This window comes from Uloborus diversus, chromosome 1 (assembly GCF_026930045.1).
Source record: "Uloborus diversus isolate 005 chromosome 1, Udiv.v.3.1, whole genome shotgun sequence".
Lineage (NCBI taxonomy): Eukaryota > Metazoa > Arthropoda > Arachnida > Araneae > Uloboridae > Uloborus > Uloborus diversus.
Genome location: NC_072731.1, coordinates 60,949,016 through 60,976,071, shown reverse-complemented (window position 1 = coordinate 60,976,071; position 27,056 = coordinate 60,949,016). Strand labels below are relative to the sequence as shown.

General features: G+C 31.8%; 1 protein-coding gene across 1 annotated transcript in view; it reads left to right on the top strand.

Annotated features, from left to right (window-relative positions):
- Positions 1-681: 681 nt before the first annotated feature.
- LOC129234600 (2-aminoadipate transaminase-like) overlaps positions 682-27,056 on the top strand; it is a 43,268-nt gene continuing 16,893 nt past the window's right edge. The window contains exons 1-6 of the mRNA XM_054868624.1: positions 682-789; positions 10,641-10,808; positions 14,469-14,587; positions 15,692-15,843; positions 17,115-17,279; positions 21,189-21,318. Coding sequence (XP_054724599.1) covers positions 10,641-10,808; positions 14,469-14,587; positions 15,692-15,843; positions 17,115-17,279; positions 21,189-21,318 — 734 coding nt within the window. The 5' untranslated portion in view covers positions 682-789. The remainder of the gene's footprint in view (positions 790-10,640; positions 10,809-14,468; positions 14,588-15,691; positions 15,844-17,114; positions 17,280-21,188; positions 21,319-27,056) is intronic.

The following is a 27,056-nucleotide window of genomic DNA, read 5'->3' as shown; positions in this document are numbered from 1 at the left end:
ACATAGAGTAAATAAGAAACCTCATGCACTATTTACTTTTGTATATCGATTTAGAACTCTAAAAAAACATTATATTGGTTAGGAACAAAAAATCAACTATTTATTTGTGATCACCTGGCAGTTCTTTTTTATTTTATAAGGATGTTTGCTTAATTAAACACTTAATATCATCTCATGATTCTTCTGTAATGTATTTTTAAAAAAAATACGGTGCAAAATCTCAGGAAGAATAACTTTTCATTATTCCCGTTCGTAGTTCACTTACATGCTGGTTCAAAACAAACTTTTCTTTACAAACTTCCAAGCCTTTCATTAGTTTTGCAAATCATATTCATTTCGTATGCATCGAAAAAATTTTGCTGAAGTTTTCAGAATGATCATGTATTTCTATTGATCTAAAATCTTTCAAATATTACGGCGAGACTAATAAAATGCTAGTTTTACCTAATTTTTCACTGGTGATGACAAGTAGCTGAAGCTGGGTGGTCAGCAATGGCTTCCAAAACAAAGCAGCAAAAGCTGCATAGATCACGTGTCCTATGCTAAAGTCACGTGTCTTATGGACAACAAAGCTGCTGTGACGTCACGTGAAAGTATCCCATTCTTTATTGAAGGCTTCGCCTCTCCAATAAAGAAGACATCTCAACTCGGCACTCTTCAATGTTTACATTTCTATAAGAGTTTCGATCTCTCTTACAATTGTTGTAACAAATGAAGTATTTTGTTTAACGTTCGAGATAAAACTTTCGAAAATGAATTTGTAACGTGAGACATTGAACTTCCAAAAAGGTTCCTTTGTTTTCTTTAATTTGGGATACTTATTCATTATTGGTTTTACTGCAACAATAATTCACTCATTGATTCATTGGCAAAAGTTTCTGTATCTGCTATAATACTTGGAGCTAAGAAACAATTATAAGGCAGTTACTCATTGATAAAGTAAAGTCAAAATATCGGCACTTCCTGGCTGAAAACATGAGTGATTAGTACTTAAGTTATTCTAGTGATTTTGACGTAAAAATTTCCTACATAAAGAGAAGTTTTCGATGTTTTGGAAATTGGTGATCTTAATCCATTGTTGACAGATTTTGGTACCAATGCCTGCGTGAGGAATGTTTTTCTTTTCCTTTGCATATGCCAGCAAAGAGTTACGAATGTAAAATTATTCCTGGCAAAAATTTGAGGACCTTGCCAATCTCTCAATTATCGGAATGTTCGGAACTAATGTCATATACCCCACCCTTGGCGACTTTTTCCTGTTGGCGCCAAATGTCAAAAGACAACAAATGTCATACATCGTTCTTAGCGATGCTTTTTTAGTGCCAACAGGAAAAATTCAGATTAAAAAACATGATCAAAGCACTTCAGAACACAATATACAGTACAACCTCAATATCTCAAATCTCTCGGGATGGGGAAAAATTTCGAGGTATCGAGTTTTTGATTTATCAAGGTTTTTAAAAAATTACACTAGTAACTCTCACATTTACACACACGCTCGCCATATGCATTTATATATGTACTATGGGACCAATTTGAATTACGATCAATAAAGTAGTCTTCAATATTTCACTAGATTTGAAATTTTCTAATTGTCGAAAGTGCACAGGATGAGATTTTGAAAGGAACAACAATTTCAAATTGGTTTTTTCACCTAAAAATTTGAAAATTTATATTTTATCTTTAACCAGTAACTTCGCATTCAAAAAGTTCTCAGCAGCCATTTTTTATGAGTTAAAAAAGCTGAATGATGAAAATGAGGAACGCATTTTCCGTTTTCGCTTGAAAACTGACAGACGAAAAATTGAACCCCTTTCCTCAAAGTGGACGACATGTTCGAGAAAAATGCACAAAGATTCTAAACTTTGGGGAAAACACTGCCCTATTATCTTTCCCCAATCCCCTATTCACAAAATTTCCAAGAAAAGGGATGAAAAACGTTAAGCAATTGTCTCTGGAACTGGTTTTACTACAAAAATTGCCAAAGCAAAATGACAATTGAAACTTGCTTCTGTGCAAAAATTTCGATCTATCAAGGGCTTCAAAAAATAAATTTTGAGATAACTATGGAAAATACATAGGGGGTTTTATAGAAAATGCTGGGGACAATTTTTGTTTTGAGATAAGGAGGTTCGAGATATCAAGGTTTGACTGTATATAAAAACAACAGAAAACCACAACAAAAAACATATCGAATATATTTTCAAAAATATCAGAAACTAGAAAGTTTTAGCACACAAAGAAAAATTACTAGAAAGTATTTAAAATGCTTAAATTAACAAATTACTATTAAAAGCTCATCAATAAAATATGTACCAATAGAAATAAAACCTATTTTCCAACATGCGTTTTATCGAACAAAAACTTTTCTCATACTCTACTAAAAAACAGCAAAGCGATTCAAATTACGATGTTTAAAGGGGAAAACATCCCCAAAATCAATAATTATTTCAGCCAAAAAAATGTTTAGTTACTCAAATTTTGATGTATGAAAAGTAGAAATGTCTCAACAGAATATCCCAAACATAAGCAATACAAAAATACCATACATTAATTTGCTATCCAAAAAAATTCCTTCATAATAAACCTTCATATTTTTATAAACTGCTATAGTCAACTTATTTTCAGAAATTCAGTACCTAAAGGAGGCACGTTTATAGAATATACAAATACAAATGTGACGACCAGCAACAGGCTCTGGGCCCAGCTAGGCTGGTCCTAGTCAATTAATTAGTCCCCAATGAAGATCAATGGCCCTCTTAAAGCTTTCCACTCCCTTGCTCATTACCGCGTCTTCCGGTAAGCTATTCCAAGTGCCCACGACCCTGCTAAAGTAGTAGTTTTTCCTGATTTCCAAGTTAGCCTGAGATTTAAATAGCTTAAAACAATGATCCCTTGTCCTGCTTTCCCCGCAAAAATTTAATCCATTTACATCTTTCATTTTGATAAATTTAAATAACTGAATCATGTCCCCTCTGACTCTCCTTTGCTCCAGGCTATACATGTTAAGCCTATTAAGTCTGGTATCATAATCTAAATCTGAGAGTCCCTTTACTAATTTAGTTACCCTTCTTTGAACCCTTTCCAATACAAAAATATCTTTCTTCAGATAAGGCGACCAAAACTGAACAGCATACTCCAAATGAGGTCTTACTAAACTCCTATATAAAGGCAGAAGAACTTTCTTAGATTTGTTTGAAATATATCTATTGATGAACCCAAGCATTTTGTTGGCTTTGTTACTAGCAATACTGCACTGTTGACTAAACTTGAAGTCCTGATTTATAAAGACACTTAGATCCATAACATTATCTGCCTGATTTATGACTGAACCCTGTAAACGATATCTCATACGCTTATTTCCATGACCTAAGTGTAGCACTTGACATTTCCCTACATTAACTGCCATACCCCATTTATCTGCCCACTTAGTAATATGATCTAAATCCTCTTGTAGCTGTTTTACTTGTTCTTCATTTTCGACAATCCCCATAACTTTTACATCGTCAGCAAAACAATTCATGCTTCCAGAAATATTTTCATTGATGTCATTCATAAATATAATAAACAAAAGAGGCCCTAAAACTGATCCCTGAGGAACCCCACTTAAAACATCACTCCAGTTAGAATGATTTCCTCTCACAACTACTCTTTGCTTCCTACCAGTAAGCCAATTTCAAACCCAAAGTAAAGTTTTTCCTCCTATTCCAATGTCAGCTAACTTGCTGAGAAGAGCAACATGCAGTACCTTGTCAAAAGCTTTTTGAAAATCAATATAAATAACATCCACACATTTTTTGTTATCTAAAGCTAAGGTAACCTTGTCGTAGAAATGTAATAAATTAGTAGTACAGGATTTACCTTTCCTGAAACCATACTGCAAACTAGTCAACAGACTATTAGTCTCTAAGAACATCATGATCTTAATTTTGATCAAAGTTTCGAAAATCTTACAAATCACCAAAGTCAAACTTTCAGGTCTATAATTCCCAGCAATACCTTTAGACCCCTTCTTCAAGAGTGGCATTATGTTAGCCAGCTTCCAGTTCTGGCACCGTCCCCAAGTTATAAGAAGCATTGAAAATATTCAAAATAACATCCACTAATTCCTCTGCACATTCAACTAGAATTTTTGGATAGATATTATCTGGTCCCGGAGCTTTAGTTGCTTTAATCTTTTTCAAATGAAATAAAACCTCCTCCCTGGAAAATACAAAATCCTCAAGCTGTATAATAGCTTGTGTCTTGTTAGTGTCAACTGTTGAGATACAGTTATCGTTAAACACACTGGAAAAAAAGTTATTTAGAACATTTGCAATATCCCTATCGTTTTGGATTAAATTTCCATACTCATCAACCAAAGGCCCAATTTGACTGTTTTGAGCTTTCCCAGAATTAGCGTAAGCAAAAAGCCTCTTAGGGTTCCCATCAATGTCATCTGCCAGCCTTTGCTCCAATTCTCTTTTCTGAATCCGTACCAAATACTTAAAATTTCGCCTTGCCTTACCATACTGGAGCCTCTCCGCACTCTGACCAGTTTCTTTAAACTTACGAAAAGTGGCTTGCTTATAATTAAGAGCTTCTTTAGTCTCCCTGGAGAACCACATGGGCCAAATTTTGGTACTAACACCTTTTCTCCTAAATGGAACATAGTCCCCAACGGTTTTAGCAAGTTTATCCTTAAATTCCGTCCACTGCTGATCTACATCGTTATTTTCCAACCCTGACGAAAAAACCTCTTTCAAGCTCTGCCTAAGTGCAACAAAATTGGTGTTTCTGAAATTGGGCACAAACCTAAAATTATCATCTTTGCACACTTCAAATTTAACCCGGAACCTAATGCTGTTATGATCACTATCTCCAATATGCTCCCCTACACTCAACCCCTGAACAAAACTACCTATGTCACAAAAAACTAGATCCAAAATGGCCTCCTCTCGAGTTCCCTGAGTTAAAACTTGATCTAAGAAACAGTCACCAATTACTTTTAAAAATTCCTCTTTGCCATTACCAGGATAAAAATTATTCCAATCAATACCCGGAAAATTGAAATCCCCCATTATGATAACAGATCCCTTACTGGACATGTCACTAATAATACGATACATCTGTTCATCTTGTCCCTGGTTTGAATTAGGTGGCCTGTAAATGTTTCCAAAGCGTAGCTTTTTGCCCTTACTGCTCATCAACTCCAGCCAAACCATATCAATATCAGTAGGCTTATCATTTATGACCAATTCATTGCAAATAAAATTGTCTCTAACATAAAATAAAATCCCACCACCTCTTTTACCTACTCTATCCTGTCTGAACAAATTATACCCAGCAATATGTAATAACTCTGCATCAGATTCGGTAGCCCATGTTTCTGTAATTCCAATAACATCCAACTTCTCATCCATAACTATGCTTTTCAATTCATCCATCTTGTTCCTAATACTGCGAGCATTGGTATAGAAAACTTTAAGCATGCCTAAGTTGCTTTTATTTAACACCCTGAAATTTCCTAAATTACTATTGTTAACATTACTACTCTTGTTCGTCACTTTATTTTCATTCCTAGCAATACCCAAAAAAATTTCATTCTCTCGATACCTGATGCTTGAACCATGTCCCCCATTCCAACTTAGTTTTTTGACTCCGAAGCCCTTAAAATTAATCCACTAACCATTTTGACCCCTGTAGAGCTCAGATGCTGGCCATCCCTAGCAATCCAATCCCGTTTACAATGACTCCATACATCAATGAACCTGATACTGCACTTTTCGCAAATTGACTTCAGTAGCAAGTTCATACACCTCGCAGGTTGATTTAGCCAGCTCCTATGCACTCCATACCTGGGAAGCAAACCAACCACTTGGACATTCGTCGAAAAGCTGGTTGCTTTATCCAACAGGGATTCCCATTCCCTAGAAAACTCCTCATTTTTACTGTGGCCTACATCATTTGTTCCCACCCACAAAGTAACCATATCCTCCTTATTCAATACTCCCTTCTTTTCAGCAACCATATTAATGTCTTTTACCCGAGCCCCTGGTAAACAACACCTAGCCACCTTACGCTTTACTCTCTCAACTGTGTTACCCACCTCCCTTACCATAGAGTCCCCCAAAATTACACCCTTAGTTTCCCAATCTAACTCCTCATTTGAAACTTCCCCCTGAATCTCTGGAACATTTATACCCTCTACAACTGGCCTACACCCTAATGCTAACTGGGCTTCCAAAACTAGCATCTTAAGTCTGAGAGTTCAGCACATTTAGTGCAAATATAATCCTCCTCAAAAACAGACTCATTTTCCCCCTTATACAGGCAGAACATATGACATAAATCACAAGAGATCCACCTGTCCCCCTTCCCACTCTTTACCTCTTTCATAATGCATATAACACCCATTTCTACTCAGTGAATATGTTCCAAAACGCAAAACAGAAAGATAAAAATGCAAAAAAACACAGAATAAATACTAAAAACAGCAGTAAATAAACAGAGTTGCTACACCCAATAAAGCACACAAGATCAAAAACCAGGAGATCACCACATGTTAGGCTTAGCTCCAAAAAATGCAAAAACACTTCAAGAATACAATAACAGCAAAAATGAGCCCCCAAAACACAATAAAACTAAATTACATAATAAAGTGAAGTAAAAAAACCTAAAACTAGACAGTAATAATGAAAAATTATAGTAAAAAAACACTTATCAAATTAGCAGCAATAACACTCCCTGCATCACAGGCGCCCTCTAGTGGCCAAAGTTCAAATATGTCTAAATAATTCGTGGCATCGATAAGAATTAACTTTTAGAATAAAATTTCAGAAGTGAGAGTTTTTTTTTTTTTTTTTTAATTCTAAAAAAAAGAACTTACCTTTTTATGGTATAAATCCTTACACTCAGTCTGAAACAAAACAACGTATGACAATGGCACCTGACAGATACACACCAAGTTGGAGTTTACTTTTAAATAACTTTCAAGTTTGAAGAAACTGGCATTTTCTAATATATATTCATCAAAACACAACTACTGAATTTAAACTAACACAAAATAAGCTTTCTTGTAAGGTATATTGCACGAAAAAACAAGAATCTCTCCTTTGTGAAACTGGTAACAAGTAAACAAGTTTGAACAGATCTAAGATTGCCTTCGTGTTGCCAAACACAGGTTAATTTCGCCAGGGATACCATGCTTAAAAGATTATCGCCTCATTGGTGAGAAAAATATTTTTATTTTGTGCAAAAAATCAAATGGGGGGGGGGGGTGTATACTGCCGGTGCTAAGCGCAAAAGTGGTATCTGCAGCTGAGTTCAAAATGAGAAATTCCTGTTTAAAGTTGTGTGGCCCCATGTATTTGATTCAGATGAAATTTTTTTAGAATTTTTTGAAAAATACTTCCCATCGACAAATGGCCATAAAACATTGTATTTGGATAAAATATGTGACAAAGAACCATTTGGTGACAATAACTCAATTTTGACAAAAAGTGCAGATACCACTTTTGTGCTTAACACGGCAGTATATTGCATCTGCACCGAATAATAATACACTTTACAACATTAATGTGTTCTTTTTTAGTTCCTTCTAAAATCATAAAACAGTTGTACACATGGCTGAAATCGAACCAACAACAGTGATTGGGATCAGCTACTCTAGTCCTTTATCCTTTATACTGAAGAAAAAAAAATTGTCAAACATTCTTTATTATGTTGCTGTTTATCAAAAAGAAATGACTAGGTTCCCACGGGTCCTAAAAAGTGCTTTATTTCAGTGACCTCTTACAAAAAGCCCTTTGATGTGTGCTTAATTTCGAGCAAAAACTCTTAATTATTTTGGAATGGTGCTTTACTTTTATCACTTTCTTCTATATCTAATATATAGAAAAAAAGGATTGGATTTGTATTTGTGCAAATTTTAGAATTTTGACAGATTCGAACGTTTTGAGGTGTGCCGAGTTCGTTTTGACCATTTCTGAAAAATGTATACTAGCTATAGAACCTTTTTTTGTTGTCACTTGTGACTGCTATATCTCAAGAAATAATGAACAGAGTCAAACAAAAATTTATTTACAATAGCCCTTAGAAGGTACAACAGCTGATTTTATTTTCAGGTCAATAGCTGAATGTGAAAAGAAGTGGTACAATGGAACTTTTTCTTGTTTTCTGGATGAAATTAGGAATAATGTGAACCTATATGTAAACAGGCGTTGATTCAATTTTTTACCAATCGCTCCAAAGGGGGACTGTTTTTTTTTTTTTTTTGTGAAAATAAAAATATGAAAGATTGTAATAGACTATCGTTTGAGTGATTTTAATTGTTGGGAAATGATCGAAAACATTATCTCATTGATTTAAAATATTTAATTGTTGCCATCTTATGTTTGTTAACAAATAAAATATTTGTACTTAGTTCATGCAAGGCTTTTAAAACAACTTTCAATTTTCGCTCCTTGCTTTGCTTTTGCGATAATTCGAAAATTAGGATGGTCCTCAAGTTTTTATGTGTATAATTTATTTTTTCTGGGAATATTGCTTTCTCATCAAACTATGAGGAGGGATCAGAATTCAAAAGAAAGATATAGAAGAAAATTTCTTAATGTCCACAACATACTAGTTTATTGTTTGAAGTCCTTAAAAAATGAAAAATTCTGTTTTTCTCAATCATCTCTCTCTCTTTCTTTAATTGGGCTCTGAAGCCCAATGTTTATTTCTTTTGCCAAAATTTGAAAGTTTAATGAATTTCTAAGAAAAAATGTCCATTTTTATTTGTGCTTTGACTTAAATCCCCCCCCCCCCAAAAAAAAATTATGGATTTTAAAGACTTCTCAGCTCCTGTTTTCTATTTTCATTCGTTTTCTTTCAAAAACTAAAACTGATTGTATCTTTTTAATTGCTTAGAAAAACTACTGGTTCTTTTTCTTATTTTAATGGAATTGAACAATTACTTGGATAATTGCACACTTTCCAGCTGTTATGCATTAGCAGGACTGCTATTCTACATTTTGCAGACTTTCTCTACATTATAGAAACTTCATAAAAAAATTAGTTTGCTTCATATTTTTCACCAAAAATTCATTAAACCATTTTATGTAATCACAAAAATCACCCTCTTTTCTAATGTGTTGTTTCTGTTAGGATTTTTGCTAATGCACATATTTTTCTTTTTGGTTCCTTTTAAATATTATATTTTTTAATAATAATTAAAAGTTCTAGACCTTTTAACTAACTTCAAAACTTTTTTGATTTATTATTCAGTCTTTTCTATTTGTATTATATTTTCCTATTTTGACATTATAATGACATATATCTAGATACTATGGAAAATCAATCGGCATTTTTTTTACTCTGAGTGTGTCTTAGTTTTGTAATGTTTTATTAATTAAATGCAGATAATTATTTTTATGCTAGTGTTTTAAGTTGCTGGTCGTCACTTTTGTATTTGTATTTGTATTATTTCAAAATACAAATAAAACTGTAGATATGTGACCTTTTTTAAAAATTTTTAGTACACAAAATGAAAATGCTGTACCAAATTTTAAAATACTAGAATCCACCATTAATCTTTCTCAAATCATTTGTTTCAGGTTGACAATCCTGCATTAGGCTTAAATTTTGTAATGCTCTTCATATGTCTTAACACTAACCCTATTTTTTCATTTAATTTTCTTGAAATTGAATTGTTTTTGCATTTACCTAATTGTTACTGGTATCTCCAGGAATCAGGTATGAATCCCAATAGCCCCCAAAGTAGAAAAATCTTATGAATTACCAAGAACCCTAAAACACCCTTATTGAAAACAAATAAGATGCTTTAAAGTACTTTATTTTGATTTCATTTTAGAATAAGAACCCTGAACTTCAGTCCAACCCAACTTCTCAGTTTACAGAATGAAACTCTGAATTTTACTGAATGATAAAATATGAGTATACACATATACCTGCATCTTATGAGAAAATGAATTAAACATTTTTAAAAATAAAAATAATAATTATATGACTGATTAATTGCAATAGTGTCTCCAATTTTTTCGAATCATCGGACGAAATGTTCCGAATAAGGAATTTTTTTTGGAAGTCACAGTGATCTTCCATTGGTGATTCCCTGCTCCAGCTGAAATCACTCCTCCTCCCCATCCCAAGAAAACTAACACAAGGCTAGATTTTCCAAACTCTGAAAACCCTTATATATGTGAAATACACAGCCAGCTCAGTCATTTCCAGCGGAGGACTGCAGTTTCATGCTTATTAGCACTCATCAGCCCGGCATAGGAAAGTGACTGAGCTGGAGATGGAAAATCATTTAAGGAAGCCAAGAGTGCGAAACAAACTGGTAGCTAATATAGAATTAGCAGACCAGACGAGTGACCGAAGCAATGGTTCGGTTCAACTCGAAGATTGAACGCGAGGCAAGGTATATTCAGTAAATTACCGCCCCTTAGCCAGGGCTAAAGCAAAAATACGTGAAATACACCTCCAGCTCAGTCATTTCCAGCCGAGGACTGCAGTTTCGTGCTTATTAGCACTCATCAGCCCGGCTTAAACATATTCAATGCTTATTGATTTTAGTATACTTGTGTAATGCATACTTATTTCTATATGCTATGGTTTAAAAAACAATGCATTAATTCAAGCATTATGTGTTTCAGATGGGAGAACATAGCGATTCTGAGCCAGAGTCTGTAAGATTTTTTAGCCAATTTGAAAAATCTGGTTATTACAAAAATGATGCAGTTCATTTGAATGCAGGAGCTCCAGGCACAGAACTTCTTCGGATGTTACCTCCTATCATAGAAGCAGCTACAACACATCGTATGGTAAGCATATTTTCGGATTTGGATAAGTGTGATGGAACAGTTAAATTTTCTGTTTGAAAGATTTCTACTTTATTTTATTTTTAAATTTTGAAACCCACCATCTCAGATTTTCACCTAAAAAGTCAAGTTTTTTTGTTTTATGTACTAAATGAGTATCTTGGTACTCATCTTCAGAAAGTCGTTCAATAGTGCAGCACTTAATGTGGCCAGGGTTCGTACGGGTCATGGAAATCCTGGAAAGTCATGGAAAAGAAATAAGTGAATTTCAGACCTGAAGAAGTCATGGAAAGTTGAAATTTCTATTGAAAGTCATGGAAATTTATTTCAAGTCATGGAAAAATGTCCTGGACAGAGATAAAGTAACAGTAACTAAAAGAGCATTAGAAATCTTGAGTGATTTAACAGTACAGCACATAAAAGCTATTAAAAGTGGCAAATTGAACGATCCCAAAATCAAATCTGAATTTTGAAAAATCATTGTATCCACTTCTGTCGCAGCCGCTTGCCTTTTTTGCGATGTGATTTTACTATTTGGACATCTCTTCTTTTGAATTACTGTTATTTTCAACACTTATTCTGTTTTATATTCTGTAGTAGCAAACTTGCACGTTCTTGGTTTTGCTACGCTCACTCAAAAAAAAGCAATTCAATTGCATCCAAGTTCAATTCCATCACTCATAAGAACTTTGTTATTAAATTTATCAGAGTTTATCTTAATTTGTTGACGAATTTAGATCTATTCTAATACTCTAAAACAGTAGTGCACAACATACGGCCCGCAAAACTATTCCATGAGACCCACTGCTGCGTTCAATGTCAGAAATTACACTTGTTCCGGAATTTCTGAATCTATTAATTTATATGCATTTGAAAATGTGCAAATAAGTAAACAAAACAAGTACTTTTGAATCAGAAGATTGGTTCATTACTGAATGGTTTTTTCAAAAAAATATCTGGTTTAGAAACATAAAGAACTAAACTATGTGGCTTTACTTTAAAGAACCAAAATGCTGTAAATTTAGATGGATGATTAAATGCACTGTTGACACTGAAAGGCAACTTTTGAAGCAAGTTTATTGAAACTTAGTGATGACTCATTCAATCTTTGTCCCATTCATTATCATTCTGCCTGTTTATAAAAAAAGAAAAAAGACATTTAAGCAACATAATTTTTCTTTCACTGCATTTTTGCTTTACTTAAATTTAAATGATGAAGACAAATAAGAATAGTTTAGTATTTTAAGTGCACTTATATTTTTTACATTACGAGTAAGTGCTTCAATGAGGCTGTGGCATTCATGTAGACATTTTGCTAAAGCTCATTTCCAAAAATTAGCAAGTTTGAGATTAAATAGTGCTATTCTCTTCGTGAACAAGGTCATGAAAATTTTTATTGAAGTCATGAAAAAGTCTTGGAAAAATCTTGGAATTTTTTTATCCAAATAGAATGTGAACCCTGTGTGGCATAAATTTAACTGGTGTTTTACACAAGTGCAGAGTATGTCCAGAAATTTGTGCCATCTAGTTTTTTACGAAAAGGATTTCATGATCCATTCTTCACGATTGAAAGCGTATCACACCAGTAAAACAATTCACAACAAACGTTTCACACTCCAACTTTTAAGGATTACATATAAAGTTTACGCATTATAGCTGTTTTTACACATCCGTACTGATTTTACACATTGTCAGATCTAATTACATTAGCTTATTGTAAAGCTCACTTTTATTTATCATGTAACTATGACTATTGACAACACTAATATTGTGTTTATCATTATTTTCAACATTTATTATACTTTATAAAATGTATTAGCCAGGGTTCACCGATATATATCAGTCGATATATATCACTATATATCCAATATTTCTTTTGAAAATATCATAATATCTTGATATTTCCGATATTTATTTTCTCAACTACGGTATTTTCAATATAAAAATTATGTTAATCATAGTAATATTGTTCATTCATTATTATACATAATTAAAAAGTTCTGCATTATATTTTTATGATGTATTAATACATCATTAATACAGCAAAGTAATCAAATATTCCTTTTTTATTTTATATTCTGATAAAATCATTAGTAATGTAACAATTTTAATTCATATTAAAAGTGTGATTACATGTTGGTCAAAAAAAGAAAATGTCTTATGACTGTGCACCGACTAAAGTATATGTTTTATTTCTGAATCATATAACTATGTAAAAGCGTCTAACTAAAGAAAAATGAGTACAACACCTAATACTAATTGAACTACATTAACATTGATAAAAAATTTAAATGAAATATTACGTATAAATAATGGAAGAAGCGTTAATTTTAAGTCTACATATTGTAATAACAATGTTTAAGAAAGTAAAGAGTGATTTGAAGATTCATTTACCATTTTGAAGACTTTGTGCTGATGGAAAACATCAGATAGGTGTCAAAATATCCGATATATATCAAAATATTGGATATTGTCGAAAATATCATGATATTTTCAAACCCTGGTATTAGCGGACTTGTATGATCATCACTTTGCAGCGTCGACTCAAAATTTTTAATCTATTTGCATCCCAGTTCGTAAAAATCATTATTGATTTTTATAATTGTCTATCTTAATTTTTAAGAGATGTTAAAAATTAAAATTGGCTAAGGATGCCTATAATAGCAATCTAATAAAATCAGAAAATTTTAATACTGTGAAAAAATTACACAGTAACCAAAAATTGCCATAAGTTACTGAAATTAAAAAAAAAAAAAAAAGAAAAAAATCATTAGTTTTAGGTTGCCTGAAAATTTTGGTAGTCATGTTAGTTAATTTAATTATTTAGTATTGTAAGTTATTGGTAATATAATTCTAAAATTATTTGTTCATAAAATTTTCTTTAAAAAAAAAAAATTTTGTATTTTTTTCACATGTATCCTTTTTGCATCAACATTCTTTCTATTTCCATTAACTATTTATTGACTATTAAATAATTTAAGTTTATTCAAGATGAAATTTCTGTTCCAAAATTCTCTATATATAGTTTACAGAATAATTTTTGTCAGAAGCCACTAATATATTGTAAAATTTTGGGGAAGGGAAATGGTAGCTATAAAAAGATTTCTTGCACCCCTGGTGTTTTATTTAGGTAGTTTTTGGGAAACCATTTTGCTGATCAGCTATTCTCATCCCTCAATAGAGTAAAATATCTCTTTATCAGACCAATGCTCTCTGTGCAAAAGTAGATGTTTGAAAGGTTTATAGAATAAGAAGTTGCTTCAAAAATATACACTTTAATTTTGGGACATTAAGAATAGACAAGTCCAGTGGATCACTTTTAAGTAATAAAATTTTAAAAGTTTGTCAATACTCTTGTGTAAAATAAACCAAATACTAAATAATGAATGCAAAATACTACTTGCTAATGCAAGCCCAAAACTCATCACTTATTTAACTTGATTAATGGATTCCTTGTAACCTTCTTGTATCTGTTCATCACATGTGTTGATATCATTTGTACTGTGTATGCAATATATTTTTCCAATTTTTTTGTAATCACAATTTTGTTCTATGTTATCTCTATGTAAAAATCAAGCAATATTTAAAATTCTGAATTCTTAACGCATACTTGTAATACTTCAGATTTAAATATGAATTTTTTAGAAAAATTGTTTTATATAGCAAAGTGAATTAGAAGGAGATGCTCAACTTTTCCAATATGGGGAAGAAAAGGGCAATTGGCAATTCAGAAGTTTTTTAGCTAAATTTTTATCAGAAGAATATGGGGATCCTGTAAATAGGTAAGAACAGATAACTAGAATAAGTGATGCTATTTGTGTTGTAACATTTGCAATTTTTTATCTGTATTCATTGAACATAATGCCTACAGAGATGTCTAGCAACATTAATCTAAAGTTGCATATTAAGGAGATGGGCAAAAAAATGTCCCTTGCGTAACACTGGTTTTTTTTTTTTTTTTTCGAGCTAACCAAATCCTTCAAAAAATAATTCTGTTTGGGAATAATACATACTTTAATATACTCTCAAAGCATAGCAGTTAATCCCATATTTAATTGATAGTTACTTGAATAAATTTTAAAACTAAACATTGTGCTAACTATCTATTTTAAATACTTTGTTAAAGTACTGAGAGTGATTCTTAAATATATTCTTGTTTGTAAAATAAATTTATGAATAGAATACCCAAACTATATATTTTCCTGATAGACTCTACTTTTCAATGATATGTCTGCAGTATTACATAGCTTATTAAGAGATAAGAATTTTAAAATAAATGTATAATTTTGAAAAATGGAATACTGTATAAAAACTGACATAATATTTTTTTGATGACTTATATCTTTCTTCCTCTGTTCAATAAAATTTTAGTGAGGAAAATTAATGGACTGAAAAGATATTTCTAAGAAATATTTATCAAAAATGATGCACTTATAAAATGTGCTTAAAAGTCTGAAAATTTCAGTGATCTCTAATAAAAATCCCAAAACCCACTCAATCAGGGGTTTTGATGGATTTTTAAAGTGTTTTTCAAAAAAATATCTGCCTAGGTTTTTTTTTTTTTTTTTGCCGAGTCGGAAACGTTTGAGAAGCCCTGATCTATACCATTCTAACCAAATTTTAAATTACCAACATATAGAGATTAGGCAACTTTATTTTTTATGTAAAAAATGCAAAAGTAAACAATTGTTTAAAACTGGAATAGAAGAGGACAAAATTAAAGAACCACTTCAAAGTGTCTAAAAATGCACCCACCCAAAGTGCAAACCTACAAATGTACCTACAGACATATTTTCTGCTTCATTATTAGTATGTAATAATTATTTATTTATTTATTTAATTTTGGACTTGAAATTTATTGTATTTTCATTCTGTGTTACATTTAGCGAGGATATATTTTTGACTGGTGGTGCTTCTAGTGGGTTATGGTTGCTTTTGAGTCGTTTATTTCCTCCTGGTACTCCTGTCTTTATTGAAGATCCATCTTACTTTGTAGCTCTTAAAATTTTTTCAGAATTTGGAATGTCCATTATTCCAGGTAATTTTTCTTATTCTTTTTAAAAAATTTTATACAGGTAAGTAGATGAACATGTGAACATAGATATTCTTTCAGCTTAAACTTTTAGAAGTAATGTCATTAAATCTACATTCCTCTCCCTCTGGAAAAAGGGGGAGGGAATTTTTATAATGATTTGATTAGAAATATAGATCATTAAATTCTTTGAATTTGTTCACTATGTCCTTCTTGATTAATTTATCATTATCTTTTATTGTGAGTGTTTTTCTCTTTCCTCCTTTTCTCTCTTTACTTGAAAAAGAAAAAATGAAATAAAGCATTTTGTACCGAAATATAAAAATAACAGATTTTTAGACATGTGTTAATTTTTAGCTTTCAAACTTTATATCAGAAGTTTTTCATAAAAATTCAGCTTTACATTTTGTTCTCCCTATAATTGTGTGCTTAAGTGTTGGAAAATGAATTTGATTTTAAAATTTTCTTGTTAAAAGATTGAAACATTTAGATCTTACTGAGGGGAGAAATTTCATATTGTTTACATAACCAACTGTAGTTTGCTTTTTATTTTATGGAAGAGATATACTTTGCATTCAGACATTTAAACCACTAAAAAAGTGTAGTTGAAATAATTAAGAACTTAATCAAATGCAGGGACATGCACAGAAATTTTGGAGCCTGGCATAAATGACATTTTGCCTTCTAGCCATATTGTTTACCCCATATTTCACTCCTAGTTTTAAAAATATTGGGCCCTCTTCAGACTCGGGCCCAGGCCAACAGGTGTCTCTTCTCCCCCCCCCCCCCCTTGTGCACGCCCCTGATCAAATGAGAAATTTGGTTGATGGCAGTTCATATCTTTTGAATTTTGCCTGTGGGAAAGTTGCTAACAGTATCTTGTGTGACAATTTATATTTTTTTAGGTTTCAATTCATCAAGTTTTTATTATACTGTTCTTATTCTATATGTGTAATATCTATTGTGTTTGAAACCAGAAATGGATTTACTTAAGCTTTTTATCAAAGCTTTGCTTAGTTTACCTCTTTTCATTTAGTTGCTCCTCTAGATGTTTTAGAGTAGTTTGGCTAATATTTTGAAAATGTAGCAAAAATGCTAAAAGAGTAAGTAAACACAAAAGGAGACAAACCGAATGCTGCATTGTGAAAAGTATTTTTCTTCTTTAACTGCCTTTACAGGAACAACACTAGCATTTTGCTTTGGAACAAAAGAGATAGTGTATTTAATTGCATTTCCTTGCTTGTAATGTTTCAGAGACCAACTGTTAATGTTTTCAGTTAATGCTGATGACGATGGAATCATAATTGAAGATCTTAATCAGAAACTTATCAGTTGCTTTCCTGACTCTCCCGCTCCATCTTCAAGCTTGAATCTACCGTTGAAGGCTTTAGTTTATCTTATTCCTGTGTTTAATAATCCAACTGGCTCAGTGCTTCCAAAAGGTATGTCAGTTATTTGTTCTTTCAAGTTTTATGTTAATTTTTAAAAGCAAAATAGTAGTCACTTTTTGTATTTGACCTTTTGTATTTGAACAGTTGGTAATTGATGTACAGTGGTTTCCTTAAAACTGTGACTCACATTAAGAATTTTTTATGATAGTAGCTACGTTTCTTTTTTGTGTACAAAGTGTTTTGTTTCTAGTTCAACAAGGGAGAGTTCAGGAGATGTTGGGGACTCAAAGACAATCTAGAGTCTTATAGGATTACAATGATTAAATGTCTTCAATATGTTGTGGGGCAATGCTGTAGTGGGGGATGTGGTCCCTTCAGAGGCGCACCCAGGATTGTTTCCTGGGAGGGGCTAGAAGTTTCACGAGGAGCTCCAATAAGTGAAGTCAAAGGCAAAATCAATGACATTTCAAAAGGCCCTTCCCCAAAATAAAAGTTACAAGTCTACAAAACATTAAAAGTCACTGAAAAAACCTAATTTCAGGAAGCCCTTAGTGCCTTCAGAGAATAGATGAAGGTGGGCGTTTCATGAGAACTGCCACGAAAAATTTTGGAAGTGAAGCCTTAAAAATGACATTTTAGGGGGTGTTAAGAGAAGATGAGGAGACTTTCCCCCTGGAGAACATTGCTAAATTAAAATTTCTAGATTCCGAAATTTATTTAAAAATTGAAGATTTGTGAAATTGTGGTGACGTGAAAGTGGGGTTAGGGGGCTCTGAACCGGAAATTTTTTGAAATTTAAGTCTTAAAAACGCATTTTTGGCTATCTTTGATAGTATTAGGAGAAGAAGATCAGAGTCTGGGGCTCTGCCCAGATGATATTGAAGTTATCGAAACGCAAATATAGATTATTTGCTGAGATATTAGGAGATAGAGGGGGTGGGGGGTAGTCTCGGTAATGCTTCGAAATTGAAGCAGAAAAAATACATTTTCATGCTATGTTTCGTGATTTCAAGGGTTCTCCTAAAACAATGTTTGACATAGAAGATCTAAAAATACAATTGTAAATTATTTTTGGTGTGCAAAGGGGTACAGGATGGAAGATTCGGGAGTTCTCTGATGTAAAAGATTTTGCAGCTATCTTTTGGAGATGATACACAAAGGAGGGAAATGTGGAAGTTCTGTGCTGGAAGTACTTTGAAAATAAAGTTCCTAAAACTCACTTTAGGTTATATTAGTACCAGTTTAGGAAAAGGAGAGGTTAGGTAGCTATCTCTCGAAAAATTTTTGAATTTAAAGTCTTTGAAAAAAATTAAAGTTTTCTTTGGGGAAATTATGATGGGAATATGAGATTGAGTTCTCTCTCTCAGAACTCAAGTTGGAAAACTCGAGTTTTGCCCTTGAGAATGTTGGAAAACTCAAGGGCAAAAAAATGCAATTTTAGGCTCTCTTTGATCAATGGGGTTCGTCTTCATGCTTCTGGGAGGGGCTTAAGCAACTTAGCTGCCCCCGTTACTACGCCACTGGGTCCCTTAAAATATTTGGTTTGTTATTGTTGTAGACACTGATACATTTTTATAGCAACTGAGAGTACTTCATTAGCATGCCATTTAGAAAAAGGCTTGATTTTTTTTTAAAAAAAAGAAAAAAAGAATCTTGCCTATGTTGCAGAAATTAAAAGATTTCAACTTTAATTTGTCCTTGAAATTTTTTGGTATCTCTAAAATACAGTGCACTGCTGTGCTAAGCACAAATGTGGTATCTGCAGAGCTCAAAATGAAAAATTGAGGATTGAAGTTTTTCAACTCGTTTCTTTGATTTGTGACTTAATTAAATGTTCAACTCATGGTAGTCGCTTTGTAAGTAAATTATTTAACCTAGGTAAGAGCTTATTTTTGTGCAAGTCTTTATTTGAAATCAATGAATGTAGTTACGACAAATTTTCTCTTCAAAACCTTTTTATATAGTAGGTTAATTTTACCGTAAGTGACTCTTAGTCATTTTTAGGGGTATCTGCACACATACCAAAAATGGCTATGTAAAATGTGCTTAATGTATCATTAAATAATAATGAAAACATCTGCTTTAATCCTTTAGTTAGATTTTGCTGTCGCTTTATTTTGTTAAAACAAATCTAACATAATCTGCCTTCTGAAAAATACCATTTTTTAAAGTTGGACGTTTAAAACTGTGAACAGAAATAATTTTCTGTTTTTTATATTCAAATAATGTGTTGATGCTATCATTTATGATGTTTTATTTTTTAGATTCATATTTATTGAGCACTAAGATAATTTTGACAGCAAAAGATACTTAAACAAAAATATAATTGTCCGTAGAATGAAATGTTTTTGTTTTTGCATTAAGAATTAGATTATGAATATTTTACATGCATTTCATTTTTAAGAATTTGAATTTTAAATGAAAATTTAAATAGAAAAAGCTGAATATATTTGCTTGAACAAAGTTGTATTAGTTTTTATTACCAACCTATATCAACTATTCAAAGGTAAACCGATTTTAGTATTCTGTTACAGTAAACTGCTACATTATTAAATATTACCAACCTATATCAACTATTCAAAGGTAAACCGATTTTAGTATTATGTTACAGTAAACTGCTACATTATTAAATATGCTGCTTTACTAAGGTATAAAAGTTGTATTTACATAATTACTAAGGGAAAAAAAAAGTAACTGCTCAGATAACACATTAAAGGCTTAGTTTTTGTCACTTACTTTCAAATTGCCTTAGCAAACTGCGCAAAATATGCAGATACCATTTTTCTGCTATAGCTTTTTTTAATATTTTGCGTTCATAAATCACCAAAAAACTTGAGATTTAGGTAAAATAAATTACTAATGACCACCCGGTAACAATAACTCAATTTTGACAAAATGTGCAGATATCACATCTGTGCTTAGCACGGCAGTGTAACCCTGATTTAACCCTTATAAAGAGACGGAAAAAAGTTATCCTTAAATCAAGGAGCATATCATTCAATGCAGTTAAATCCGGACCAGTGAAATGTATCACTAGAGTGAGGAAATCATTAATTGGAGTATCTTTTAATTGAAGTTGTACTGTAATAAAATGCATATTTGTAAATGGAACATTCTCTTTCAATATTATGTCTGCTAAATAAGTTTTGCTCTACATTACCTGAAAACAGTAACGTGCATAGACTTCGATGCGCCTCCCTGCAATATTCTTAAGCACCCCTCTCCCTATTTTTTTTTTTTTTTTTGTTTAATTTTAACATAAAAGTTATGGAAATTGGCGGGAAACAATTCAGTAGATTATTATACTACACACCTCAGAACCCAAGAGTTTCCTAGATTTTTGTGTTACATAGATTATTTCACAGATCAGTGAACTGACTTTGTAAACATGATAAATGATATCTGCTTGGACTATATTACTACCTACTTTCAAGAAGTTACGCATTATATGGAGAATAGTGCTTCATAGATTGGTGGTTTAAAGATCTTCTGTTGTAATAATCTTTTATTTAAATGAAAATTGTAACATTTAGAACCTTTGTTTATTGCATGGTTTAAACTTCCTATTACAGGTTCCCAAAAAATATCTTAATTTTTAATTATTTCTCAATTCTGTTTTGCTTTCCTTGAAAATAGTTCTGTAGGAGCCATTTTTATAAAGTTATAGTTTGCTTCCTTTGTTATTTTAGAAAGTAATGCTGTTACAGTTCAGTTTTTTTTAATCATTTTAAATTTTTTAAAATCTTTTTACGTTTTTCAGCATAATTGCAATTTAAAGTTAATTAGTGGAAACATATTGTTTCAAATTTTTATGTACCATACTATTTTTTTTGTAAAATATAATTTAAGACTTTCCCAAAAGGGGAATCATCAACCATAAACTTTTCTCTTTGGAATAGTAACATATGATGAATAATTAATAAAGGATACTGGTGTTACTAAGCCCTTGTTTCTTTTTAGACAGATGTAAAAAGCTTATAAAATTATGTCGCAATTATGGTGCAACAATTGTCTGTGATGATGTGTATAATCTTCTGCATTATGATGATTCACCTGTTTGTCCAAGACGTCTTTTTATGCATGATGATAAGTATGTATAATAAATACTAATTAAACTTGCTTTATCTTTTGATACTAAATTGATTATTTGAGGCAGTGAGAAACAAAGAGATGCAAGTGGCAAAATTAAAAATTTGGAGATAACCAGTACAAATGGTAGGTGAACCCCTCCTCTATCTTAGGGCAAGATATTGTACTAGTAGCCCTGGTAGATTCTGGTACACTGCTTGATTTAGAAAAAAAAATGCAATGAAAGCCTACGTGTTACACAGCACATATATCGTGTTACACAGCATATGGTACTTGCCTCTATTAAAATTGTCAATTATCACTGCATAAGAATCATAAGTAGTGTGTATATTTTATTTTTAAATGTGTACACAACCGTTAATTATGCAGTAAATGGTAACTAAAGGGTGGTTTCTCAAAAAAATTGATTCATCAAATTGATTTTTTTTTTTTTTTTTTTTTTGCTGTGTTTGTCTTAAATGTAACACAGAAAGAAGCGGATAGGAGAATTTTTTGGATACTATTCTCAAAAAAGACTAAATATATTTTAATGCTTCGTTTTAAATGTATCGTAACTTTCATTGTGTTAATACATTTATCATGATACAAGGGAATTTAGTTTCTATCCAATACTTCTTATTTCCAATTATAAGTCTTCTGAACATGAGACATTCTCGGTTTTACTTAAAAGTTGTCAGACTTTCTTTTAAGGCTCTTTAGTTTCTTTCTCTCTTTCAATCTGTCTTTATCATCTTCTTCAAACATAAATGCTTAAAGCTTTTGAAGCTGGTACAATTATTTTCACGCTAACGAATATATACTGTTTTTTTTTTTTTTAATTAACAAATGAACAGCGCTGAATGTACAATTTATAGATACTTTACCTTCTGTCTCTTGTTTTTTTATTTCGGAATTTTACAGTGGTATTAAAAGAAAAAGTAATGTAATTAATGATAAAAACTATTCTCAATAACTTAGTAAAATTTGGAACATTTGAACGATCTTTTAAATTAATGTATTTTCCTGGTTGCAGTAAAAATTCATTCTTATGGTGAGGATCTGACAAGCTCTGGGTACCAGGCTTGCCCGGACAACTAAAAAGATACCTTAACAACCAGTTTTTTTTTTTCTTTCTTTCTTTTTTCAGAAACCATGTTGCACTTGATATTTCTTTAAACTGAATAATAATTTGTCTGGCATCTAAAAAAAATTTCCCTACTCCTAACTTTTAAAAGTTTTAGTATGTATCTGCTCATCATCCTGTAGAAATTATGTAAACTAAACTTAAAACTTTTAGTTGAAATTTTATTTTAGATTTAATTTACAAATTAGGCATTGCCATACACTACAAATAAAATAAGAATTCATTTAATAACACATGATATTGCTGATTATTATTCTAAAGTTAGTCAGTCAGTATTTAAAAAAATTGTTAGTATTTAATCAGCATTTAATACATTTTGGTCACTAAAGTCAGTATTTTTGACCTTCCGAACAGTTTTATCCCCTTATACTTTCTCTTTGAGTTCATAAATGCAAGAGTAATATTTGGAAACAGCAAAATAAATTGCTTTAAATACTGAGGAAAAGTAAAGCCCAAGTATCATAGAAAAATTACTATATTTTTATACACTGCAGTCTCATTGCTCACATCCACAATATTTCAAAATTTGTTGTGTGTATGATAAATACACGCAAGAACACATTTTATACTAACCTCTGTCAATATAAACTAGTTCAATTTATTTGCAGATTTACTAGATTATAATGATCTGTTTTCACTGCATAAGAGTATTGTCTGGATATTTTATCTTTAAATTTATACAACTGTTAATTAAAGTGTCCCAAAAGTTTAGAGACAACAAAGTTTTCATGTTTTACAAGTTAAAAAGAGAAGTAACGAATTCAAAAACAATTTAGAATCATAAAAAATATTAGTACAATATTAATATTTTATAAAAAATTAAAAAAATACTCAATCAGACTTTGTGATAAAAATATAAACTTAAATTTTACAATCCCAAAAGTTTTTAGACAAATCATTATTTTCCTTTAATGTTCAAAATTTTAAGCCATTTTTTCTAATAACTTCAAAAATTCGATCAGGCATACTTCAAACAAGAGATTGAAGAACTTCTGGCTTTAATGAAAACCAACTTTGTTCAATTTGCAGTCTAAAATCTTGAACTGTTGCAAACTTCCTCCCATTAGCTTATACATCTTGAGCTAATATTCCCCAGAGGATTGCTATTGGGGTTTAGGTCAGGAATAAAGGCTGACCAGTCCATAAGAGTTACTTGCTTTTGTGTAAACCACTTCATTGTAGAGTTAGACATGTGAAACAGCAGTTATCTTGTTGGAATATCCATTGGTTATCACCAAGCAATTTTCCAACTGCTCTTCAAACGTTTTCCTTTAATCTTCGGAACATTGACGACCTTTCAAAAAAGATATATTAGTTGTTACATAGAAAGAGAGTGTAACCCTAGACCATGGGCGCCCATATGCAAAATTTTAAGGGGGGCTCAGATATTTTCCCGATGGTTTAGCAGGATCTTCTCCCCATGGAAACCAATTTCAGTACATATTAGAGTTATTAATAATTGACATCTGTAATAACTTATTCATTAATGGCTGGAGAAGAAATGTTTTTACATTTTTGCAAAGAAAAAATTACTAAAAGCAAGAAAGTTCTAATCTCTAAGGGGGGCTCGAGCCCCTCCTTGCCCCCCCCCCCTATATGGGCGCCCTTGCCCTAAACCATGAGTCAACCTTCCCCTTGTTGTCTTCTGAAAAAAGTTTAGGATTCCTTACAAATATAGTGCCAGTAATATGCCCAATCAGCAGGACCATCTAAATTGAATTTTTTTTTTCATCACTAAAAAGAACACTTAATCATTCATTTGTCCCATTCATTTATTTCGGGCTCACTGAAAACGCGCATCTTTATGCAGTTTTGTAAACTTCGGCCAATGACGAATTTTACGATAAACATGAAATGCACTTGCCTGCAGTTGTAGATGTACTGTTGATTTTGACATTAGAAAGCTTACTTCTTTACAAATTGACTGTGTTGACAGGCTCTGGGTTGAAACTAATCTTACCATCTCTCTATCTTGTCTTTTGGTTATTTCCTTTGGTCTTCCAGAATGAAAATTTGCTTCAAAACTATTATCTTTTGACAAAATTGGGTAAATACCAACCCTACTGCATCCAATTTTACTTGCAATGTCCACCACTTTCCATCCACACCCTCTATAATGATAGATTTCCAACATTTTCTTTTTATAGAACTGCACATTGCAGGGCATCTTGGCAATCGTTTAAATATGAAAACGCAGCTTCATTTTTATGTCAGAAAACTTGTGCGTCACAAGTAAATGACCTTGTAGCATGCAAATTTTGAGTATCAATACTAAAATCATGTTTTTCAACGATTGTCTTCATATTTTTGGCACAGCATTTTTTTCATTTATATTTTTTTAAATTAGATAAATGATCCATAAAAGTTGTTTTATCGTTTTATATTTTTAATGTCATCATTTGTTATTTGCATAGCTTATTTCGTCTTGATTACTCATATAGTTAGCCTGTGGTTTCAATAAAATTATTGTCTGTAAATTCTTGGGATGCACTTTATGCTTTATTTCTTATTTTTGTCTAAAGTTTACGGTATGATGAAGATAATATCAGGACAGTAAGGTATACATGACATGATACAACTACATTCTGTAAAATTCTGAGATGAGAAAACAAATTATGTTTTTTTTTTTTTTTTTTTTGCTGCCTTTAACTTTTATCATAAGTTCTTGCAGTTTAAGTGAGCGTTGTTTCTGTATGTGCAAAAATATTTGCTGATTGGTAATTAAAACAATCTTCTAAATGTGCTCTGGGTTTTCACTAAAATATTTTTTAACTAAAAATTAATAGGGTTAAGTGTACAATTTACAGATTTTTTTCTTTTTGTATTTCCTGATATCAGAAACTTTCTTGAAATTGTGTTTTCCATTGAATTTTCAAAGAAAAAAATTGTGAATGAAATAATGCTCTTAATCATTTAATAATATTTTGACCAGTTGGAAGATCTTTTAATTTATTTTCCTAGTTTCAAAACAGTTTTATTCATTACTCACCTAAATATATAAACTAAGCTCACAACTTCCAGTCAAACTTTGTACCAAATAAATGTTATATTATAATGCTGCACATTGCAGATAAAGCTAGCATCTATTTCACTAAGTATGATACTCTTTTTTGTTACGCCAAAACTTGTTAAGTTTTTTAATTTTAGTCAGTATTTGGTCGGTATTTAGTCAGTATTGGTAAGTATTTTATAAATTTTGGTCAGTAAAGTCAGTATTTTTAACCCTCCAAACAGTTTCACCCCCTGCACCATTTTCAAAGCATTACTTGTGGAATAAACCTTTAAATGACTGTTTGAAGAAAGTGTCTCTTCAGTCCTTCATCAAATTTGCAAATGAGCATTTTTTGTCGTTTGCAAATTGTTTCAAAGCACTGTGTGGTTTTCCAATACACTCAGTGATGGAATTCAGCGGGTGCGCATGAGTTCGGAAAAAAGTTTCTTCAAAATTCTCAAAGCTCCTTGTACCAATTCTTATAATTTCTGAAATTCTGCAAACTTTTATGTAAAAACAGAAAAACTTATTTAGCAATTTTCTGAGGTTTTCAAGTACAAAACCAATGCAAACAAATACAGAGTTTTTATTGAAAGGGTTTTAAAAAATTTTGAAAGTTATATCTCCCTAAAGATATCCAGAAAGCTAGAAATGTCCTCCAAACCATTGCAGCTAAAAAAGCTTCAGCGTAATGAATGCAATTTATTTTGTTCGGAGAAAAGAAATAGATCGAGTGAGAAAAATATTTTAAGCATATTGATAATTAATTTAGTTTGATTACCGTTAAAATATTGGGACCCAAAATCAGTGGTAACAGAGTGGTTACGCAATTACGCCCAATCACATGGCAGATGATGCTCAAGTTTAAATAAGGAAATCAGAGGAAGCTAGTGACTTCCTACCCTAGTGGCCGAAAAGGCTACTAGGGTTTTATATTTTTTAAACTTATTAATTTTTTTATTGAATTAAATAATTTGAAAAAGGAGTATTTATTTACAGGGTGACAAGAAATAACTTGGACATGCAAAATGCATCACAACTTTAATGCTAATGAAAATATTACGACCAAACTTCAAAATTAATATGAATACATTATTTCGTCTACTATATTTAAATTTTCAAAGTGGCTATCTTTAGCCTTAATACAGAGCTTTAAACGTGTCACAAAAATTTCGGCTATGGATCGCAACTCACTCACTGATACTTTATCCCATGCCTTTGTATAAGAACTTCTTCAGGGATGCCAAAGTTTTCTGAGGTTTGGCACACACCCTTATCTCCACAATAGATCAAACAGAATAATAAATTGGATTCAAATCCGGGGAATAGGGTGGCCATTCTTGAGCTGTAATGAAGTCCGGAAAATGTGTTTTGCACCAATCTTGAGTGCCTTTAGCTCTGTGTGCAGGTGCGGAATCCTGTTGGATGGTCCATCTTTTGTTTCCAAAGAACTTTTGCGACCAAGGTAAGACAATGTCTTCGAAAATGCGTTCGCGATATGTTTCTTGATTAATCTTAATCCCATGATCAACAAAAACAAGTGAATTTTCCCACTAGCACATATCCCACCCCAAACCATTAGATAGGGGTCTTTGATGCAGTTCAACAATGGAAGAAGGTCTTA